The following is an 18,544-nucleotide window of genomic DNA, read 5'->3' on the forward strand; positions in this document are numbered from 1 at the left end:
GACCCACCACCATCAATTACACAGTCCTAGATGTCCTATTTCCAAATATGAAATAGACAAAGAGTAACTTAAGTTGCGGCTTGGTTAGACAATAGGAGAAGGGAACATGGTTACAGTTGTAGCTATGGAAATAATCCAATGCCAATGCTGGACTTAGGTTGGAAAAAGATAGAAAAAGCCAGGTGAAAGTGATTTATTTCAAACTCTCGAAATGAACTTGGTCATGCACACTGACATTCGAAATCCATCAGAGTATATATATATATATATAGTATGCCGAATGCAATACTAGCTAAATTGCTACTCCATTCCCACTAAAACAAATACTACAATATTCTGTAAACATCTCTGTACAAGTACTAAAATCAAGGGGCCCGGGGGCAAAGAAGAACATAACGTGGCAATCCTACTAATGCCATCAAAGAGATAGAACTTAACAGATTGGAGTGCAGCAGAGCTCTATAGAGAGGTTCGAATCAAACAACTCCTCAATCATCTGCTCTATATGATGCTCCTCGAGATAACTAAACTGCATCCCGTTGTCGCCATTCTCTCCTTCTTGCCCTACAACAGCATCTGTTCTCTTCTCCGCTACCTGCGGTGGCGGAGCCTTTCGCGGCGCCTCCTTGACGTAATTGGCGTGCTGAGCTGAGACCAAGTTGAATCGGTGCAACTTTGCGGTGAGGGCAGGGGATAAGAAGGTCGAATTCGACGACGGCGAGGTGCTCGGATTGTAAGGGAAGTTGGTCCTCGCTCTCGGGCCGCACATGAGCCTCGCCGCCTCGTCGTAGGCTCGCGCCGCGTCCTCCGCCGACTCGAACGTGCCGAGCCAAATTCTAGTCTTCCTGCAAGGAATCCGTCCATTGGGAGAGGTCAGAGATATGCTTTTCTTAGATATGAGAAGGTGGTATAAGAAGTTGGTGAGAAGCTTACAGCAGAGGATGGCGGATCTCAGAGACCCAGGAGCCCCAGTGGCGTTGCCGGACGCCGCGGTATCGGTGTTGAGGCCTAGCCATGGGAAGAAGCTGATGGATGGATTTATTTGATGTTATTGGCAATGGATTGGAGTAAAGTGGAGAAGAAGAGGGGAGAGGGGGAGGTTAACTCAGGGGAGAGTGTCCTTTTGGAGTTAAAGGGTGGGGAAGAGGGGGGAGGAGGTTTATATAGTTTGTTCTGAAGGAGGGGAGATTGGGCCCTCCTGGTTGCCTTTCTGTATGCCAATTGCCAATTTAGTTTAGAGGGCCCCACAGGGGTTTGGTCTTGCTTTCTTGATTTCTTGACCACATTGATTTTATCACAATAAAAGATTCTGCATGACTTGAGCACACGGCATGATTGAGGGGATTATATTACTAAGCTACCCTCCTTTTCTTTTTAAATGCTCAAATCCAAGATATCCGCATGAGAGCACACTCAATTAGACTCAAAGCCCACAAATCATTACAAAGGGCTTGGTTGTAAATATAATAAAAGAAACGTAAGTAAGTTTTTTAGTTAGACACTTTCCATAGTTACAACGGTGAAAAATCTGGATATGGTATTATATTATACTAACTGCTATAAAATTCCTGCTTATTTTTATTAACTATATATAGCTCATATAAAAAGTATATCATAAGAGATTAGTTTTAAACATTAGCAATTCCGCGGTAGATCAAAGGAATCTAATATGAAAAGGCGACTGGTCCACATAGGCATCTCTCTCTAGTCTATTGCGTCTAGGTCCGACTCATATTACGACTTCAGCTAAGCTGATCATTAGCCTAAGCTCCTTGAGAACATATGCATATGCGCCTACCATAAAACCTATCATCATTTCACATGCATATGGACCTTGTGGTGTTGATTAGTAAACACTAGAAGTAAAAAAAGAAAAAAGAAAAAAAATTCTAAGATAGAAGAAGAGTTGTTTATCTACTGCTGCTCAATTCAAGGAGGAGGCAGTACATGAAAGATTTTTCTCGGGATGATCTCCTCTCCTGCCATTGGGAAATGGAAAGAGCATTGCTTTCAGCATGCAGCAGTACTGCATGCACCACACCATGCCAAAGTCCTCAGCTTGGCAGGCAGTGTCATCTTGTTACACCTTACAGCATCTACTTTGGAGCCTTGTGGGTGGGAAGTCAGTGCATGCCCATGTCATGCTGCCCCAAACAAGGGGAAAGCTGACCACATGACTCATCGCCCTGTGGATTTTGATGGTTTTGGGAGGTAATGGCTGCAAATCAAACTGTTGAGCCATATGAAGAGGATGTAGATAAGTGGTGATGATCTCCCCTCATTGCGGCTGTATGTATCTGAATCTGACCCTTTTCTCCTCCATCCTTTATGCCAGGATACATTGATTTCAGACCCACATATATATATTTATGTTTATATATCTGCATTCAATCACTCCCTCACATGGCTGTGCTAATGTAGTACACTCACCTGATGTTGGGATCTTTGTGCACTTATATGGATGTACCTTGGATTCATCATGGAGGATGGGTGGGTCCCAGAACATGTCATGCCCATGCTTGCATCTCTGAAAGATACCCAATCTGCATATGGTGGTGGACTGGTGGGTCATCCCTAACCATGTGATCAGGATCCTAGGGCTGTTTGCCCCTGCTAACTTGGGTTGGTGGCCCTGGCCCTATGGCTATGTTGCAACTGGGGTTTAGGTCTGCCTTCTAAATTTTGGACCCAACATGACCAGCAAAGATGTGCAACAAATGGTCTTGCCCATGGTGCAGAATTTATGCAATAATAGTTCATTGTGGTTCGTTTCTTAAATCAATTTGCGTAATTATCTAATTAATCTGTATTGGCAAGAGTTCATATTTTTATTTATTTTACGATTAGTCTACAAGCTTATAATTTATATATATATATATATATATATATATATATTAAAAATAGATTAAATATAACTTTCCTAGATGTTAACATAGCTACTGTATATTCAACAGGAAATGCGGCATCCTGATGAAAGCATTTATTAGCAAAACATGAATGAGGTTGTGAAAAGAAGCAGTTGGTCAGAGAGTTGAAGAGATTATGTCTGCAGATGATGTTTCTTGATAGGAAAAAAGCATGTGTAAGGTTCATGGGTTGTTAGTATTTGGGAACAAGATAGATGATGAGAGAGAGATTTGGAATTCAATGACAAACAATTATGATGATCTTATCTTCTCGGACTGATTGATGCCAAGGGGACCCCTACTCCATGGTATATCTTACAGCAGTTTGCTAAATAAATACTTAATTTCAAGAATAGTTTCTTAATCTAACAGAGAATGTTTTAGCTACCAAATGCTTGTAATCTCTGAAAGAAAGCTAGTTGTTTGCAGTGCATTCAAACAACTATAGAATTAATAAGCACTTGGCGTAGGAGAAAATAATCTTTCTTCCGATCCACTTCTCCTGGTAGGGAAGAGAATGAGGTTGATGGTCCAAGCTATACTTGGACCGAAACTTCTATATTAAGACAAATTCATTAAAGTTTTGAGCTCTAAATGACTTCCAAATGAAGCAAGCAATGGCAAATAGGACCCAAAGGAAAACCATTTCTGACTCCATTTGTTACTTAAATCACAATGGGTTTCTTGATATAAGTTCCTATACTTTAATGTTTTGCAAATAAAACCTTTACTCTATTGCAGCTAATTTGCAGAATGAACTGAAATTGCATAATAGAAGTAAACACAAAAACCCAAGCTGCGGAGAAATTCACGGCAGCAATCCCAAATTCTATCTTAAAGGTGGTCTCAAATTTAAAAGAAATTTTCCTTTTAATTGAAACATTTGGAATTAAGCTGTGAGAAAAGCAATGCAAAGCCAAGCAACTAAACTAAACATGGGGAGACCGAGACATCCCTATCATTGCTGATTACTTCAGTATCACTAAGCACGCGTTTTTAATAAAGAAATGGCCAAACTTCTTCTCTTTAATTTTCTTTTTTGAAATCAAACAGTGACCAACTTAGAGTAGCTAATTCTTAGTTTGGTCAAGGATAAAAAGTCTTGAAGTCACTTCCATTTATCCGCACTTCATGGGATGTGTTTGAAAGTGGGCATGAGATGACATCTTAACTAGGAAGGAGCTGTACCCAATTGCACATAAATACTTACAGTAATTAAATTACACCCATCCAAGACTTCTACGCATCTAAATCACGAGTTTTTTTTTTATTTTTATACCAAACTAGACCTCCTAATTTTCTTGGGTCTACTGTATTTCAAAACTTTTATGTAATATATGTAATAATTTTTTCTTCGTATAAGTCGTATGCAAATCTTTAACTCGAATAGAAAATTATATGAAAACTCTTCTCCAAATTTTCTTAGTGATTTTAAAATCTTAATATAAGTTAATGACTTAATCAACGATTTCAAATCATACCTAGTTTTATATAAAATTTGAGGCACAATTAAATTAGTCAAAAACTCTCTAAATCACAACATGGTGTGTTGGACTAATTAAGGTAGTGGCCAATCGACATCACCATGAATTCATTGTAGGAAGTAAATAAAACCATTGGATGTCATTAAGTCATCACGCTTGATGGCTATGTTTTGTTCGAGGAATACTATAGGTAGCCCCACAGGCATGTTCCTACGCGTATGGACAGCTGCTTTGAGAACGATATAATTCAATTTATGTCTAATTAATTTTTATTAGGGGCGATGACAAAAATTTTTGATCAGGGCCCAATAAAATTTTCTTTTCCATGAAAAGCCGGTAGTCTTGTAATTTCATTCATTCCAACAAGATTTTATAAGCTTGATATACCCGAGAAATGGAAGGCCCCATGATTGGCACAACAAGAAAGAATAAGCTTCAAATCCTTAGGGTGTACAAAATCTAAATAAAAACAACGCCTAAAATACACAAATAGTTTAGCAAACTATAGCTTCATCATGTTCATGGATTTTGAAGCAATATTGCCATTAGGACCCTGAAAAAAAAAAGTAGAGAGAAGACAACCGAAATGACTTGATAGTAACCTCTACCTCTACCACCTTTGATGTTTTACCGCCAGACAGGAGTGAAGCTGACGCGGCGAGGATGATGTGGCGAGGGTGGCAAAGAACGGGCGGCGAGGTAGGAGCAGTGGGGGCGACATGGAAGGAGTGGTGGTGGTGGTGGCGACCACGGCGGCACGAGCAAAAGATGGTGAGGAGGAGGAGGAGAGGAGAAGGCCTAAGCGTCAAGGCACCGGCGACCTCGGCGACGAAGGCGTTGGTGGCCTTCGCTAAGAGGAATCGCCGGAGAAGGGTGAAGAGAGAAATAAAGAAAAGGAAGGAGGAATGAATGGGAAGAATGACATAAGGGAAGAAGGAGAAAGGAGGAGGGAGAGGAAGAAGAGATTAGAGAGAGGGACTGTGGAGGAGGAGGGAAAACCCATCCTCTCCTCTGAGCCGAAGAGTTAGGAGAGGGGAGAGGGAGGAGGCCACGGGCTGCGGCGGCGCCGGAGGGGGAGAATCTTCGGTTGAATAGAAATATTATGAAAATATTATCCGTTATAATATTCTAATTAAAAATATTTTAGATATATAAAAAAAAACAGAAGACACATTCTAAGGTTCTCAATTAATTAATTTTTGAATTCTCTATTACATAGTTTAGTTTCCAATACTAAAATATACTTATGTAAGTATTTAAAAAAAAAAAAAAAAAGATTTGATGGAGGAATATACATGGCACCTTTCATGACTACCACTAGCTCTACTAGAGTTCTATATTTCCACTTGAATAAGGAGCTAGACTTAGAAAGTTCTTCTCATGACAATGCGAATATAAATATTTTTAGGATTCACAGGAGACTTTCTAAGGGGAGCTCAATAAAGTGAGGAAAGTCTTGAAATACACGTTGTCTGTACTCTGTACGAAATAAAAGCAAAATCATTATAAAAAAAAGGAAGGTAAAAAATGCAACTTTCTCTCTAAATTATGTAAATAATATTTACAATATGCTTTCCAGTTAACAATATCCTTTGGATCTTTAATTACAATGTCCATGGTTACATATAGTTTCCATTTTCTAACACAAACAACGTATCCTGATAGATAATTTTCCTAACAAAATAAAGTAATATCCTTGATGCCTGTTGGGCTTATAACTCCTGGGCCAGCCCAATTACGAGCCCATAATTCAACAGGAGAAACCGTGTAATTAGGTTGCCGCCACAATCTTCGCCCACGTAGCTATTTCCAACGCTCTTGCTCTTCTAGGGGTTTTCCCGCGGTCGCTGGGTTGGGGACCTTGGGGTTGGGGTTGGGGCATGAGAAAATGGTAGATTACTCACTCCCTCTCCCTCTTCTCTTGGGGTTCCTCTACTAGGGTTTGAAAAAGTTTCGTCTGATCTCTTTCCTCCCTCCATAGCCATCGCACAAGACCTTTACGATCAAGAAGAAGCTCGCGGAGATGTAGCGGCAGAACCGCCCCATCCCTCACTGGATCCGCATGCGCACTGATAACACCATCAGGTTCTCTCTTCCCCCGATCCTTCTTAGCCTTGTTTTGTGTGTGTGTGTGTGTGTGTACTGTTCGCTTTATTGGTGCTTTGACCGCTATTTCGTGGTGGCTATGTTGTTCCTCAGGTACAATGCCAAGCGCAGGCACTGGCGTCGCACAAAGCTAGGGTTTTGATGTCGTCGTGGTTGGTCTCTCCTTTCCTTCTTCGAAGAACTAGTGTTTTTATTCATTGAACTCTCATATTTCAAATTTTGTTGGGATTAATGTGAGTACGGATGTATTATATTTTGGTGCTGCTTACTACTGGCTATGTGATTTACTATTGAAACCATTTTGTTTTGAAGGTAATATATTGCATGATTAACAACTTATAGACTCAGAGACTCAGACATACTCTTCATGGCATTTTTCTATTTGGGAGTGCTGGAACTTTGATGCCATGATAGGAGTGTAATGGGCATTCTCAGGTCGGGTAGCAACTTAAGTTGTTTCAATCTAGTAATCCTATTGAAATTTTGATCACTTTGTTCGTTTGGATATGCCATTATTAGTGATAGATATTGGCAGCTAAAGAGTAATTGAGCTTCATGTTCAAAAAATCCCCCAAATCTGTGAACCCAAGAGATACTGAAATTATCATTGAAGATTAACATAGGCTTTGTACTAGTGATTACTACAATATTAGAGACTATTAGAGAAATTGATAGAGAAGGACGCTGATATTTAGGTACCATTGGTAGCATAGGTTGGTTGAGTTGCAAAAAGAATATCATCTGGAAAATGATCTAAATGAATGATAAAGGTTGAGTGGCTAATTGAAACTTTTCAATTCAAAGGTTGTTTTTACTGAGATTTGGTTTTCGTCATCTTTTACTAATATAGGTTGGGTGCCAAGTAAAATGATTCCTCACTTGCTTCTTGAGGGTTGTTTTTCCCGCTACTGAAATTGATTATGTTTTTGTAACTCATTTTATGGCTGGTGCAATGAGAGGTTAAATTATGGGGGAAACATTTATTTAATATGATTGAAGAAGCTCATATCAAATCGAGAATTGTTAATTAATTATCCAAAACTTGTGAGGGATGTATTCGGGTTGCGGGAACAAGAGTGGAGCAATTCATGATGGCATAGAGCACTTTTCTTCTTTGGGCAAAAGATCTTAAGATATTTTTATCCAGAAGCTATTCAATAGATCTTTGGTGAGGAAGTGTGGAACATATCTTCATTCATTATAGATGAACTATTGTTTGTATTGGTGCAAGAGCTGCATCTAGGATGCAGGTCTAGTAAATGATTTTTTACTGATAATATGACAGAGATAAAGAAAGGGCATAACTTCAATTGTAAATGTGAATTTTTGCTATGGAAGTACTTGTATTTGCTAGTGTTTTATGATATTCATGATTTATGCTTTGTATTCAGTTCATGAGGCAAAAAAAGAGAAATTCTTGTAAACCTTACATATATCAAGTGGAAAATTTCTGTGCCTATATTAAACTATATCATATCAGAGGACATCCGGAATGCAGCTGCGTCACAAAGATCTGTGTCAATTGCTTGCTAGGTTTCTTCGATGGTAGGGAGTGCATTAAATAGGGAAAATAATCCTTGATGCTAACCCATCCTTCTTTTTTCTTGATTTCAGGCAGTAATATTCTTGTTTTGCTATATTTGTAGGAAAATTTGTCAATACCCCATTCTAGTGTTTAATGTTAATCCCACCCGCAATATAGCTGGTTTCTCTCCTTTTTTATATCGAAAGTGATTGAGAAGTAGTTTGGTATGCAAGTTTCTTTTCTGAAACACATATTTTTTTTTCAGTAAAAGATTATATAAAAATTAGATTCAAATCTATCTTTATTTTATTCACAACGATAAGAGACTACTTCAAACGTCTCTCTACGATCAATATAAATCTCTTTTGTTCTATGATATACGATTAACTTTTTTTTTTAAAGATAGGATCCAAATCTAATATATTGATTTAAAAATGTTAGTCTTTTTTGGTATTTAAAATGATATCTAAAACAACAGTGTTTCGTTTATCCCTCTTCTCTAACCGGTTTAAAAGGTAACCATATAAAACTCTCTTTTTGATACCCTTAAAACTTATGGGAGTCTAGATTTGTATTTGGAAAGAACGGTACTGTACTGAAGAAGAGCTCATATTTTTATCAGAACGGAAGAAATGGAAGGGACAATGGAAATCAAGAGTTCCCAAGGTGGATAAATGAAGATATAGTTGCTGGCATACTTAATAATAAGAACAGTGTGACAGCATCATCTTCAATCTGGCCCTTATAAATAAGGATTTATTTATTTATTTTATTTTATTTAACTACTAGAGCTTAAATTCTCAATTTGTAGGTGAATTGAATATTGAGGAAAAAAAAATCAGCGAATTAATTTCTCCCCCTCCAAGCCCACCACGTCACCCGAATACCCCCCGTCCGTAGGAAGCGGTCACGTTGAACACCAACCGTTCTGTGGCGCGCGAGAGAAGGGAAATACCTTTGTCATCGCGACCCCAAGTTTGGTCCCAACTCCCATATATAAACAGGGTAGCTCGGTTCCCTCCCCTTTCGTCTCCTGTTGAACTTGTTTCACGAAGGCCTGAGCGGAAGCGTACGTGCCTGTGCTTGAAGAGGGAGGCGAGAAGACGAGAAGGCTCCATGAGCTGCCTATTCTTCTCCCTCTTCTTCTCCTTATAACCCATCCGTCAGCTCTCTTTCCCCCATTCTCCTTGGAGGCAAAACCTAACACAACAAACAAAGATGGTGTCCATCTCCTTGGAGGAAATCAAGAATGAAACCGTTGATCTTGTTAGCATCGATCGCTACTGCCTTTCAGTATTGTTCTTCTATCGTCTCCCCATTTCTTGAAGCTAAATTTGCAAGTGTTGTTGTTCTTGTTTTAGGAGAAGATTCCGGTGGAGGAGGTCTTTGAGCAGCTAAAATGCACACGAGAGGGGCTCACCGACGCCGAGGGCGAGCAGCGCCTCCAAATCTTTGGCCCCAACAAGCTCGAGGAGAAGAAGGTAGGCGACTCTAAAAAGAATCGACTAAACGTTATTGTCTTCACTAATTGACTAAAAAAAAACTTCCCATTTTCGCAGGAGAGCAAGCTGCTCAAGTTCTTGGGGTTCATGTGGAACCCCCTCTCATGGGTCATGGAGATCGCCGCCATCATGGCCATTGTCTTAGCTAACGGAGGGGTATCTATTGTCATTTCTTGATTTGCTTCGTTGGTTTATATCGACAACAAATTTGCATGCGTTAACGATGATATTATGCACGTCGACAGGGTAAGCCACCGGACTGGCAAGACTTCGTCGGTATCATAGTCCTTCTAGTCATCAACTCCACCATCAGCTTCATCGAGGAGAATAATGCTGGCAACGCCGCTGCAGCCCTCATGGCTGGCCTCGCCCCGAAGACTAAGGTATAACTAAAAGCATAAGCTGTTAAGCAGCAGTTCAAGTTACATACCAAGCCTCAGTACATAACGTTTAGGTAATAATCCTATCAGACCTTTCTCAATTCAGGTCTTGAGGGATGGGAAGTGGTCAGAGCAGGAGGCAGCAATCCTCGTCCCCGGTGACATCATCAGCATCAAGCTCGGTGACATCGTCCCAGCCGACGCGAGGCTTCTCGAGGGCGACCCTCTCAAGATCGATCAGTCAGCCCTCACCGGGGAGTCTCTCCCCGTAACCAAGCACCCGGGCGACGAGGTCTTCTCGGGTTCGACATGCAAGCAGGGTGAGATAGAGGCCGTCGTCATCGCCACCGGAGTCCACACCTTCTTCGGCAAGGCCGCTCACCTCGTCGACAGCACCAACAACGTCGGACACTTCCAGAAGGTGCTCACCGCCATCGGAAACTTCTGCATATGCTCTATCGCGGCCGGCATGCTCATCGAGATCGTCGTCATGTACCCGATCCAGCACCGCCGCTATCGCGACGGCATTGATAACCTCCTGGTGCTCCTCATCGGAGGGATCCCGATAGCGATGCCAACCGTACTGTCAGTCACCATGGCCATCGGCTCCCACCGGCTGTCGGAGCAGGGGGCGATCACGAAGAGGATGACGGCGATCGAGGAGATGGCCGGGATGGATGTGTTGTGCAGCGACAAGACCGGAACTCTCACCCTGAACAAGCTCACAGTAGACAAGACCTTGATTGAGGTCATCTTTCTCTCCTCCCTCTACAGATATAAACCTCATGACTGATGAATCCATATGTAAGTGTAAAAGGTTTGGGTCGTACGTCTTGGCTGCAGGTGTTTGTGAAGGACATGGACAAGGATACGGTAGTCCTTTACGCCGCAAGGGCGTCCAGGATCGAGAATCAGGACGCTATTGATGCATCCATTGTTAATATGTTGGCCGACCCCAAAGAGGTATTTAATCTATGGCCGCGTTCAGCTGTTCTCATTCTTATATAACGAAAGGAAATCTACTAAATCATATTTAACTAATAATCGTATTGAGTAATCTCTCTCCTCTCTCAATTAATCGTGATAATATTAACAACATAGGCACGTGCCGGTATCGAAGAGGTCCATTTCCTTCCATTCAATCCAGTCGACAAGCGCACTGCAATCACCTACATCGACTCCAATGGCAAGTGGCACAGGTCTAGCAAGGGAGCTCCGGAGCAGGTACGAGTGAAACTAGTCCTGGATATTTTGCGTACTATTATATATCGATCGCTTGATCATATCATTTACAACTTCCATGCACCATGTACAGATCATTGAACTCTGCAATCTAAACGACGATGCCAAAAAGAAGGTCCACACCATGATCGACAACTACGCCGACCGCGGCCTCCGCTCCCTCGGCATCGCAAGGCAGGAGGTGCCCGAGGCGACCAAAGAGAGCGCCGGCGGCCTGTGGCAGTTCATTGGTCTCTTGCCCCTCTTCGATCCTCCGAGGCACGACAGCGCTGAGACCATCCGCCGCGCCCTCAACCTCGGTGTCAACGTCAAGATGATCACCGGAGACCAGCTCGCCATTGCCAAGGAGACAGGGCGCAGGCTCGGGATGGGTACCAACATGTATCCTTCCTCCTCCCTCCTCAGCGATAAGAGCACAGATGTCACCGGCCTCCCCGTCGACGAGCTTATTGAGAAGGCCGATGGCTTTGCCGGAGTCTTCCCTGGTAATATGTTTTCCTAGAGAAACTAGCTCATCCACATTAAGCTTTGAGACTTATTTCTTAATGCTTGATGTCTTGATCGTAGAACACAAGTATGAAATCGTGAAGAGACTGCAGGAGAAGAAGCACATCTGCGGCATGACAGGAGACGGCGTGAACGACGCCCCTGCCTTGAAGAAGGCCGACATCGGTATCGCGGTGGCCGACGCCACCGACGCCGCCCGGAGCGCATCCGACATCGTCCTGACCGAGCCTGGGCTGAGCGTCATCGTTAGCGCCGTCCTCACCAGCCGCGCCATCTTCCAGCGCATGAAGAACTACACCATCTACGCAGTCTCCATCACCATTCGTATCGTCCTCGGCTTCCTCCTCATCGCCCTCATCTGGCGCTTCGACTTCTCGCCCTTCATGGTCCTCATAATCGCTATCCTCAACGACGGCACCATCATGACCATCTCCAAGGACCGCGTCAAGCCCTCACCCTTGCCCGACTCGTGGAAGCTCCGCGAGATCTTCGCCACCGGCGTAGTCCTCGGGACATACATGGCGGTCATGACCGTCGTCTTCTTCCACATCGCCCACGACACCGACTTCTTCCCTGTAAATTGCATTACTCTTATACTAGTAATCCTAATTCTTACTTTCTCGTACTAATCTCTATGTCAATTTAGAAAACATTCGGGGTGAGGTCGATAAGAGCCAACAAAGATGAGCTCACTGCAGCTTTATACCTCCAAGTGAGTATAATAAGTCAGGCTCTCATCTTTGTGACTCGTTCAAGGAGCTGGTCTTTCGTCGAACGCCCTGGTCTCTTGCTTGTCACAGCCTTTATTGCTGCACAACTAGTAAGCGTTATATCTCCATCTCAGATATCTTGATATTTTTTCCTGTATATAGATTTAGCATATATAGTCTTAAGTCCCATCTTTGATGTCATTTTAGGTGGCTACGGTCATAGCGGTATATGCATCATGGGGCTTTGCAAGGATCCAAGGAGTTGGATGGGGATGGGCCGGAGTGATCTGGGTCTACAGTCTCATCACCTACTTCCCTCTTGATGTGCTCAAGTTTATCATTAGATATGCTTTGAGTGGCAAGGCCTGGGACAACCTTCTCCAAAACAAGGTAATCCTTTTTCGTTCTTCGAGAATAACTTTTATTGTTTTGACTAACAATCGTTTGCAGACTGCTTTCACCTCTAAGAAGGATTACGGCAAAGGCGAGCGGGAGGCGCAATGGGCCGCGGCGCAGCGCACCCTCCACGGCCTCCAGCCGCCGGAAGCCAACGGCCTCTTCCAAGACAAGAACAGCTACCGGGAGCTGTCGGAGATAGCAGAGCAGGCGAAGAGGCGAGCTGAGGTTGCTAGGTACTTTAGTGTGTGTGTATACATCCGATTGTATTCGTTACTGGGTTAACAAGTAAATGGTATTTATGCATTGGTTTGTTTGTTTGCAGGCTCAGAGAGTTGCACACGCTCAAGGGGCATGTTGAGTCCGTTGTCAAGCTCAAGGGACTGGACATTGAGACGATACAGCAGCATTACACTGTGTGATGAAGGTGCTATATCGTATAGATTTGAATGGGAGCAAGACAACTAATAATAAAGCAAAGTTGAAGAGGGGGTTAAGTGAAACAAGTGGATCCTGAAACAGCTTGGATCTGCAACAGAGGCGAGATTGGAAAGAAAAGAGAGAGAGAGAGAAAAAAAAAGTTCGTCTATTACGCTTCGCTGTGATTTGTGTTCGATCTCTATTTGTTCTTTCATATATATATTCTCCATGATAGCCAAGTTTGTTGCTACTCTAATACAAAGAAATTTTGCACTACATCTTCGAAACAAAACGCTCATCTAGTGCGAGTCTGCATATATGCCAAGATCAAAGTAGTTTGGCTTTCTGGATTCCTTATTTATATCCTATTATCTTATGAATTAGCTTGGTTTGGGATTATTAAGTTGGAAAAGGGGAATAGTCGAAAACACATATTTCTAGAAGATAAAAGAAGAAAAATTCTTTGAATCTAATTAACCTTCCGCGACAATAAAAATGCTCAATTTTTCCCTAAAAGATCTGAAAAATAACAATTACTCATATGCTAAACTAACGTGAGAGAGATTTGATGAAACTTATTAGATATGGGAAGTTTTTCTGTTGGAGGACTGACCTCAATATTACACAAGTCTACAATCTTCGAGTATTTTAATTATTATAAAAAGTATATCAATAAACAATAATACATGCTCTCTCTCTCTCTCTCTCTCTCTCTCTCGCACGCAGTCACACTGACACAACCTACAGCTGGACGCGAGAAACCGGCAACGTGGTGCCAACTAGCAGCACGTGTGGCAGCATCCGCTCACCGATGGTGATGGAACCATGGTTCTGGGGTCCGGAAACGAGAAAACAAACGGCATCCGTATATACACCGCAACGCATGCGACTTTCACTTAACTGACGGAGATACCGAAGCGTATGAGAATAAGCGGGTCCACTCACCGCCCATCTAAATTAATGAAGTATTTGCCTATATATATATATATAGAACCAGATCTTATTGAGATTAATCGATACCAGTGATTCGATTTGGTCGTAGATTTCTTTTTCCTCTTTGCAATAGTAGTCTACCGATGGCTTCTCTCGCCCTCTCCCCCCCTCCTGCAGCCTCCGCCGTGGCTCTCAGGCGCAATCCCAAGGTTTGAACTATGTCTTACCTCTCATTCCTCTTAGCTTTTGATGCTTTCTTTGCGTTATTGGGTTCTAACTCTCTAAGTGGTCATCGAAACGGGATCGATTTCATGATCCAGCAAAGATCCTTAGTTGGAATCGGAAAGAGGAGCAGCAGCGATATCTTCGTCAAGGAAAAGGTGAAATTTTTTTCTTCTTTTCTTTGCTTAATGTTGTGAGAATTGTTTTTGCGACGTAGTTAAGATTTTGTATACTTCTTTGCATTTTCTTGGTCTAGTGTAGTTGATATGGCTGGTAGCTTGATGATGGATTGTATTATTCCACTCTATTTTACACTATATTATATAAATATGCCGAATTTTCTTACTTGTAGCTTGTACGAAATGGTAAATGACCACAGTAAGATATGCAGAATTCACAATATAGGCTTCAAAATTCCACATTCCATCTGATTTTTAGTTTGGTAGCTATGTGGAGAAGAACATAAAGGAAGACAAATAGAAGAGGGCAGTTAGGAATTGGAGGAAATGTTTGTGGAAAAGGTAGTGATGGATTTTTACAATTTTTTGTTTTAGACAAAGAGAAGCCTATTACTTCTGAACAGATTGTTAAAGTTATTCTCGTGTTGTCATGCAGCAGTTGTTTCCACTATTTGATGTACAATTTACTGTGAAGTTTGAGCTTGCTTTAGCAAGTAGGGAGAGAGAGCCTAAAAATATGCTCTTTGTGAGGTTTATGGTACTTAAGAAGCTCCTTTTCTCCTTTGGTTTCAACAAGTGCGTCATACCTGCATTCTTAAATCTAGAGCCACTTTATTGACTAATTTTTAGATGATTGCAACAAATCCTTGCTTTAAACTAAGCACAGTAAACAGAGGATCCTTCCCAATTTACCAGCAATCCAAGTCTTCCACCTAAAAGTGATGCATCCCACAATGCCAACTTCCCTATGATATTGACTTCAATCTTTTTCAATGCTGTTGTTACCTCAATAATTGGACACAGTACAAGCTTTGAGAACTGACTATGGTTTTCTACTTGCAGGCCCTTGGTCGTGTTAGTATGTCTGTTGCAGTAAATGTTTCTCGTTTTGAAGGTGTTACAATGGCTCCTCCAGACCCAATTCTTGGGGTATCTGAAGCATATAAAGCTGATACAAACAACTTGAAACTCAACCTTGGTGTTGGAGCTTACAGGACAGAAGAACTGCAACCATATGTGCTAAATGTGGTTAAGAAGGTACAAAGTAACAAAATTATAGCTACTTTTTTCTTTTTTTCTCTCTTGTGCCTGTGTGTGTGTGTGAAATTGAGAAGATATGACTCTGGATATCTTGCTCCATAGGCTGAGAATCTTATGCTGGAGAAAGGAGAAAATAAGGAGGTACAATAAAACATTCAATTCAAAGGACCTTTTGTAGTTACACTTCTCAGCAATATTTTACATTTGCAACCTTAAAATGATGCTTCATGTTGCAGTATCTTCCAATTGAAGGTCTGGCTGCATTCAATAAAGTGACAGCAGAGCTAATGTTTGGAGCAGATAATCCTGCCATCCAGCAAGGAAGAGTATGTAGTTAATAACCTGTGCTCTTTATTCTTTGATGATATTTCATGACTATATCTTTGTAAATTCTTATCTTTAGTTGTCTTACGTTAGCTTTGTTATCCAGGTTGCGACTGTTCAAGGTCTTTCAGGCACTGGGTCTCTACGTCTTGCCGCAGCATTTATACAAAGATATTTTCCTGAATCAAAAGCTCTAATATCGTCTCCAACTTGGGGTATGCGTGTTAACCGGGTGATCATGTATTCTACGCTAGTTGGAATATGTTGCATGTACTAACTTTTAAGAACCAATATATGTTAACAGGTAACCACAAGAACATCTTCAATGATGCTAGGGTTCCTTGGTCTGAATATCGATATTATGATCCTAGAACTGTTGGATTGGATTTTGAAGGAATGATAGCAGACATAAAGGTAACTCAAGCCGAATTTTTATACCGTGAATCACCCATCATCTTTAGTGAGAACATATATAAAGATGTGATGAAAAGTTTCAGTATGGATAGAACTTATTACATATTAGTAATTCTTTCTTGTATTTTTACTCCTTGATATTCTTTCTTTTCTACTGTTTATGCTTCATTTTGAAATTGACATTTGCAGTGTCATTTCACATATTTCTGAATTTAACACCTGAGAGGCTTCATCATTACTTCTTGTTGGATGTCCCTCGCCCCTAAAATTTAGTTTCTAACTGTTTTCAGTTAGTCCAATTGTTTGCATCTGAAGACAGATTTTTTTTTTCATTAAATAAAAAGAGCCCCTGCAGATTGTAAAACTCATATCCTTTGCACTTATGCTCCAAATTCGAATTAAGAAATCCTTTACATTTTGTGCTTAAGTTCATTATATGATTGCCAGTTAAAGTAAGGAGTAAAAGCATAAGTTTTGTATACAGAATCAAGGAAATTCACTGTTTCTTACTTATATCATTTGGTTCATTGTTCATTTGTTTTGACAATTAGGCTGCGCCAGATGGATCCTTTGTTCTGTTACATGGTTGTGCTCACAACCCTACAGGAATAGACCCAACTCCTGAACAGTGGAAGAAAATTGCTGACGTGATTCAAGAGAAAAATCACATCCCTTTCTTTGATGTTGCTTACCAGGTAAAGCATTTTATATATGGGCATGATATCCTTGACATAGTTTTTCCTGAACTTTGAGTAATTGCAGGGGTTTGCCAGTGGAAGCCTTGATGAAGATGCTTATTCTGTCAGGCTATTTGTTGAACGTGGTTTAGAACTTCTGGTTGCCCAATCCTACAGTAAAAACTTAGGTCTATATGCAGAAAGGATTGGTGCAATAAATGTTGTTTGCTCATCTCCTGATGCTTCAGCCAGGTATTATAATGCACGATATTTGTTATTAATTGACCTCTGTATATGATTTTCATCATATATTAAAAGGATTTGGTCATCAGGGTGAAAAGCCAGCTGAAAAGGATTGCACGCCCGATGTATTCAAACCCTCCTGTTCACGGAGCTAGGATAGTCGCCAATGTTGTTGGAGATCCAACTCTTTTTGGTGAGTGGAAAAAAGAGATGGAACAAATGGCTGGGCGTATTAAGAATGTTAGACAAAGGCTCTATGATAGCCTCTCTCAGAAAGATACTAGTGGGAAGGATTGGTCTTTCATTCTGAAACAGATTGGCATGTTCTCCTTTACTGGCTTAAACAAAGCTCAGGTACTACTATTGCTACCATCTGATATCTGCTAAATTATATTGTTAATGTCCATGTTCATCTTTGAGGAGATTAATAACTACAATTTTCAGTTTGCAATGAGAATTCACGGCTCATTTTTACCAGTATATTTCTGATATTGTTGTAACCTGTTCTTTCAGAGCGACAGTATGACTGATAAATGGCACATATACATGACAAAGGATGGAAGGATATCCTTGGCTGGACTGTCTCTGTCTAAATGTGAGTACCTTGCTGATGCCATCATCGATTCATTCCACAACATCAGCTAGATAAATAAGTATGTTTTCTTGTGTTATCTTTTTACTACATCAACAACCATTCTGGGACATTTTGATGTTGTTCCAGCTTGGCTAGAGACAAGCTATTAAACATTCATGTGCTTAAATCAATTTATCCGTTTGCAGCCATCTTGTAATGGAAGTAAGAGTACTTTCACAACAATTAATTATAACATTCTTGAGTTACAATAAAAACATCCACGCATTTATTGGTCGGTGAACCATCCAAGGTTTTCATAGTATTTTCATGATTTCTTTGTTAAAGAAGATAAATGTTGCTGAGTATTTAGGATCTGTTGATTGCACAAATTCTCTGAAATGATTGATGACCTAAGTTCACATGCAGTAATTGAAATGAATGGACAGGTGAGATTGTATGAAGGGATATTCATACAAACTTGCAAGCAGATATTAATAATAAGAACAATCATGTACCATGTCTTCCTCTGCTTCATCTTTGATGTTCCATTACATGAAGCAGCTGGCTGAGATACCAAAGATAAAATAAAGATGAAGGACCGGGACTTGGTACCGATTTACTATATAACAAGCTAAGACTCCCTAGATTTGTTTTTTTTCTTCTGGAAGTATCTGAGATACATTTACTTGAATTCCACTGAATCTAACTGTGTGGCAATATTACATGTAGGCTTAAGGGCCATGTCTTTTGTCATTTCTT

The 18,544-nt window shown here is 41.0% G+C and overlaps 3 protein-coding genes and 1 pseudogene across 4 annotated transcripts; 3 read left to right on the forward strand and 1 right to left on the reverse strand.

Moving 5' to 3' along the window:
• Positions 1-289: 289 nt before the first annotated feature.
• On the reverse strand, positions 290-1,131 carry LOC140797981 (ethylene-responsive transcription factor ERF003-like). The gene is made up of 2 exons (XM_073151701.1): positions 934-1,131; positions 290-845 (listed from the first exon to the last, which is right to left on the reverse strand). The coding sequence occupies exons 1-2, from the start codon at positions 1,014-1,016 to the stop codon at positions 434-436; spliced, it is 495 nt and encodes a 164-aa protein (XP_073007802.1). The 5' UTR covers positions 1,017-1,131; the 3' UTR covers positions 290-433.
• Positions 1,132-5,109: 3,978 nt separating this feature from the next.
• On the forward strand, positions 5,110-6,835 carry LOC140794483 (large ribosomal subunit protein eL39-like; annotated as a pseudogene).
• A 2,232-nt stretch (positions 6,836-9,067) lies between these two features.
• LOC140787030 (plasma membrane ATPase 4-like) lies at positions 9,068-13,454 on the forward strand. Of its 2 annotated transcripts, none has more exons than XM_073135777.1 (13): positions 9,068-9,287; positions 9,383-9,502; positions 9,581-9,679; positions 9,769-9,906; positions 10,010-10,651; positions 10,747-10,866; positions 11,005-11,127; positions 11,219-11,630; positions 11,713-12,227; positions 12,299-12,472; positions 12,570-12,752; positions 12,813-12,994; positions 13,084-13,454. In XM_073135777.1, the coding sequence occupies exons 1-13, from the start codon at positions 9,240-9,242 to the stop codon at positions 13,178-13,180; spliced, it is 2,853 nt and encodes a 950-aa protein (XP_072991878.1). In that variant the 5' UTR covers positions 9,068-9,239; the 3' UTR covers positions 13,181-13,454. The 2 variants fall into 2 exon arrangements, with proteins under 2 accessions (XP_072991878.1, XP_072991885.1); XM_073135784.1 differs by having other exon boundaries at positions 12,813-12,986.
• Positions 13,455-14,165: 711 nt separating this feature from the next.
• On the forward strand, positions 14,166-18,089 carry LOC140787044 (aspartate aminotransferase, chloroplastic-like). Its single transcript, XM_073135796.1, has 11 exons — positions 14,166-14,320; positions 14,432-14,491; positions 15,356-15,550; positions 15,656-15,694; positions 15,790-15,879; positions 15,984-16,092; positions 16,182-16,291; positions 16,843-16,986; positions 17,054-17,220; positions 17,301-17,565; positions 17,725-18,089. The coding sequence occupies exons 1-11, from the start codon at positions 14,255-14,257 to the stop codon at positions 17,854-17,856; spliced, it is 1,377 nt and encodes a 458-aa protein (XP_072991897.1). The 5' UTR covers positions 14,166-14,254; the 3' UTR covers positions 17,857-18,089.
• The last annotated feature ends 455 nt before the right edge of the window (positions 18,090-18,544 follow it).

Source organism: Typha latifolia, chromosome 1 (genome assembly GCF_019914945.1).
Source record: "Typha latifolia isolate L0001 chromosome 1, TyphaL0001v2, whole genome shotgun sequence".
NCBI classification, from domain to species: domain Eukaryota; kingdom Viridiplantae; phylum Streptophyta; class Magnoliopsida; order Poales; family Typhaceae; genus Typha; species Typha latifolia.

Coding starts and splice junctions, on each gene's coding strand:
- LOC140787030 (XM_073135777.1), top strand. CDS start 9,240: ATGGTGTCCATCTCCTTGGAGGAAATCAAGAATGAAACCGTTGATCTT. Junction 11,631..11,712: donor CTTTGCCGGAGTCTTCCCTG/GTAATATGTTTT, acceptor TCTTGATCGTAG/AACACAAGTATGAAATCGTG. Junction 12,995..13,083: donor AGGCGAGCTGAGGTTGCTAG/GTACTTTAGTGT, acceptor GTTTGTTTGCAG/GCTCAGAGAGTTGCACACGC.
- LOC140797981 (XM_073151701.1), bottom strand. CDS start 1,016: ATGGCTAGGCCTCAACACCGATACCGCGGCGTCCGGCAACGCCACTGG. Junction 846..933: donor GAGATCCGCCATCCTCTGCT/GTAAGCTTCTCA, acceptor GATTCCTTGCAG/GAAGACTAGAATTTGGCTCG.
- LOC140787044 (XM_073135796.1), top strand. CDS start 14,255: ATGGCTTCTCTCGCCCTCTCCCCCCCTCCTGCAGCCTCCGCCGTGGCT. Junction 14,321..14,431: donor CTCTCAGGCGCAATCCCAAG/GTTTGAACTATG, acceptor TTCATGATCCAG/CAAAGATCCTTAGTTGGAAT. Junction 16,987..17,053: donor TCTTTGATGTTGCTTACCAG/GTAAAGCATTTT, acceptor GAGTAATTGCAG/GGGTTTGCCAGTGGAAGCCT.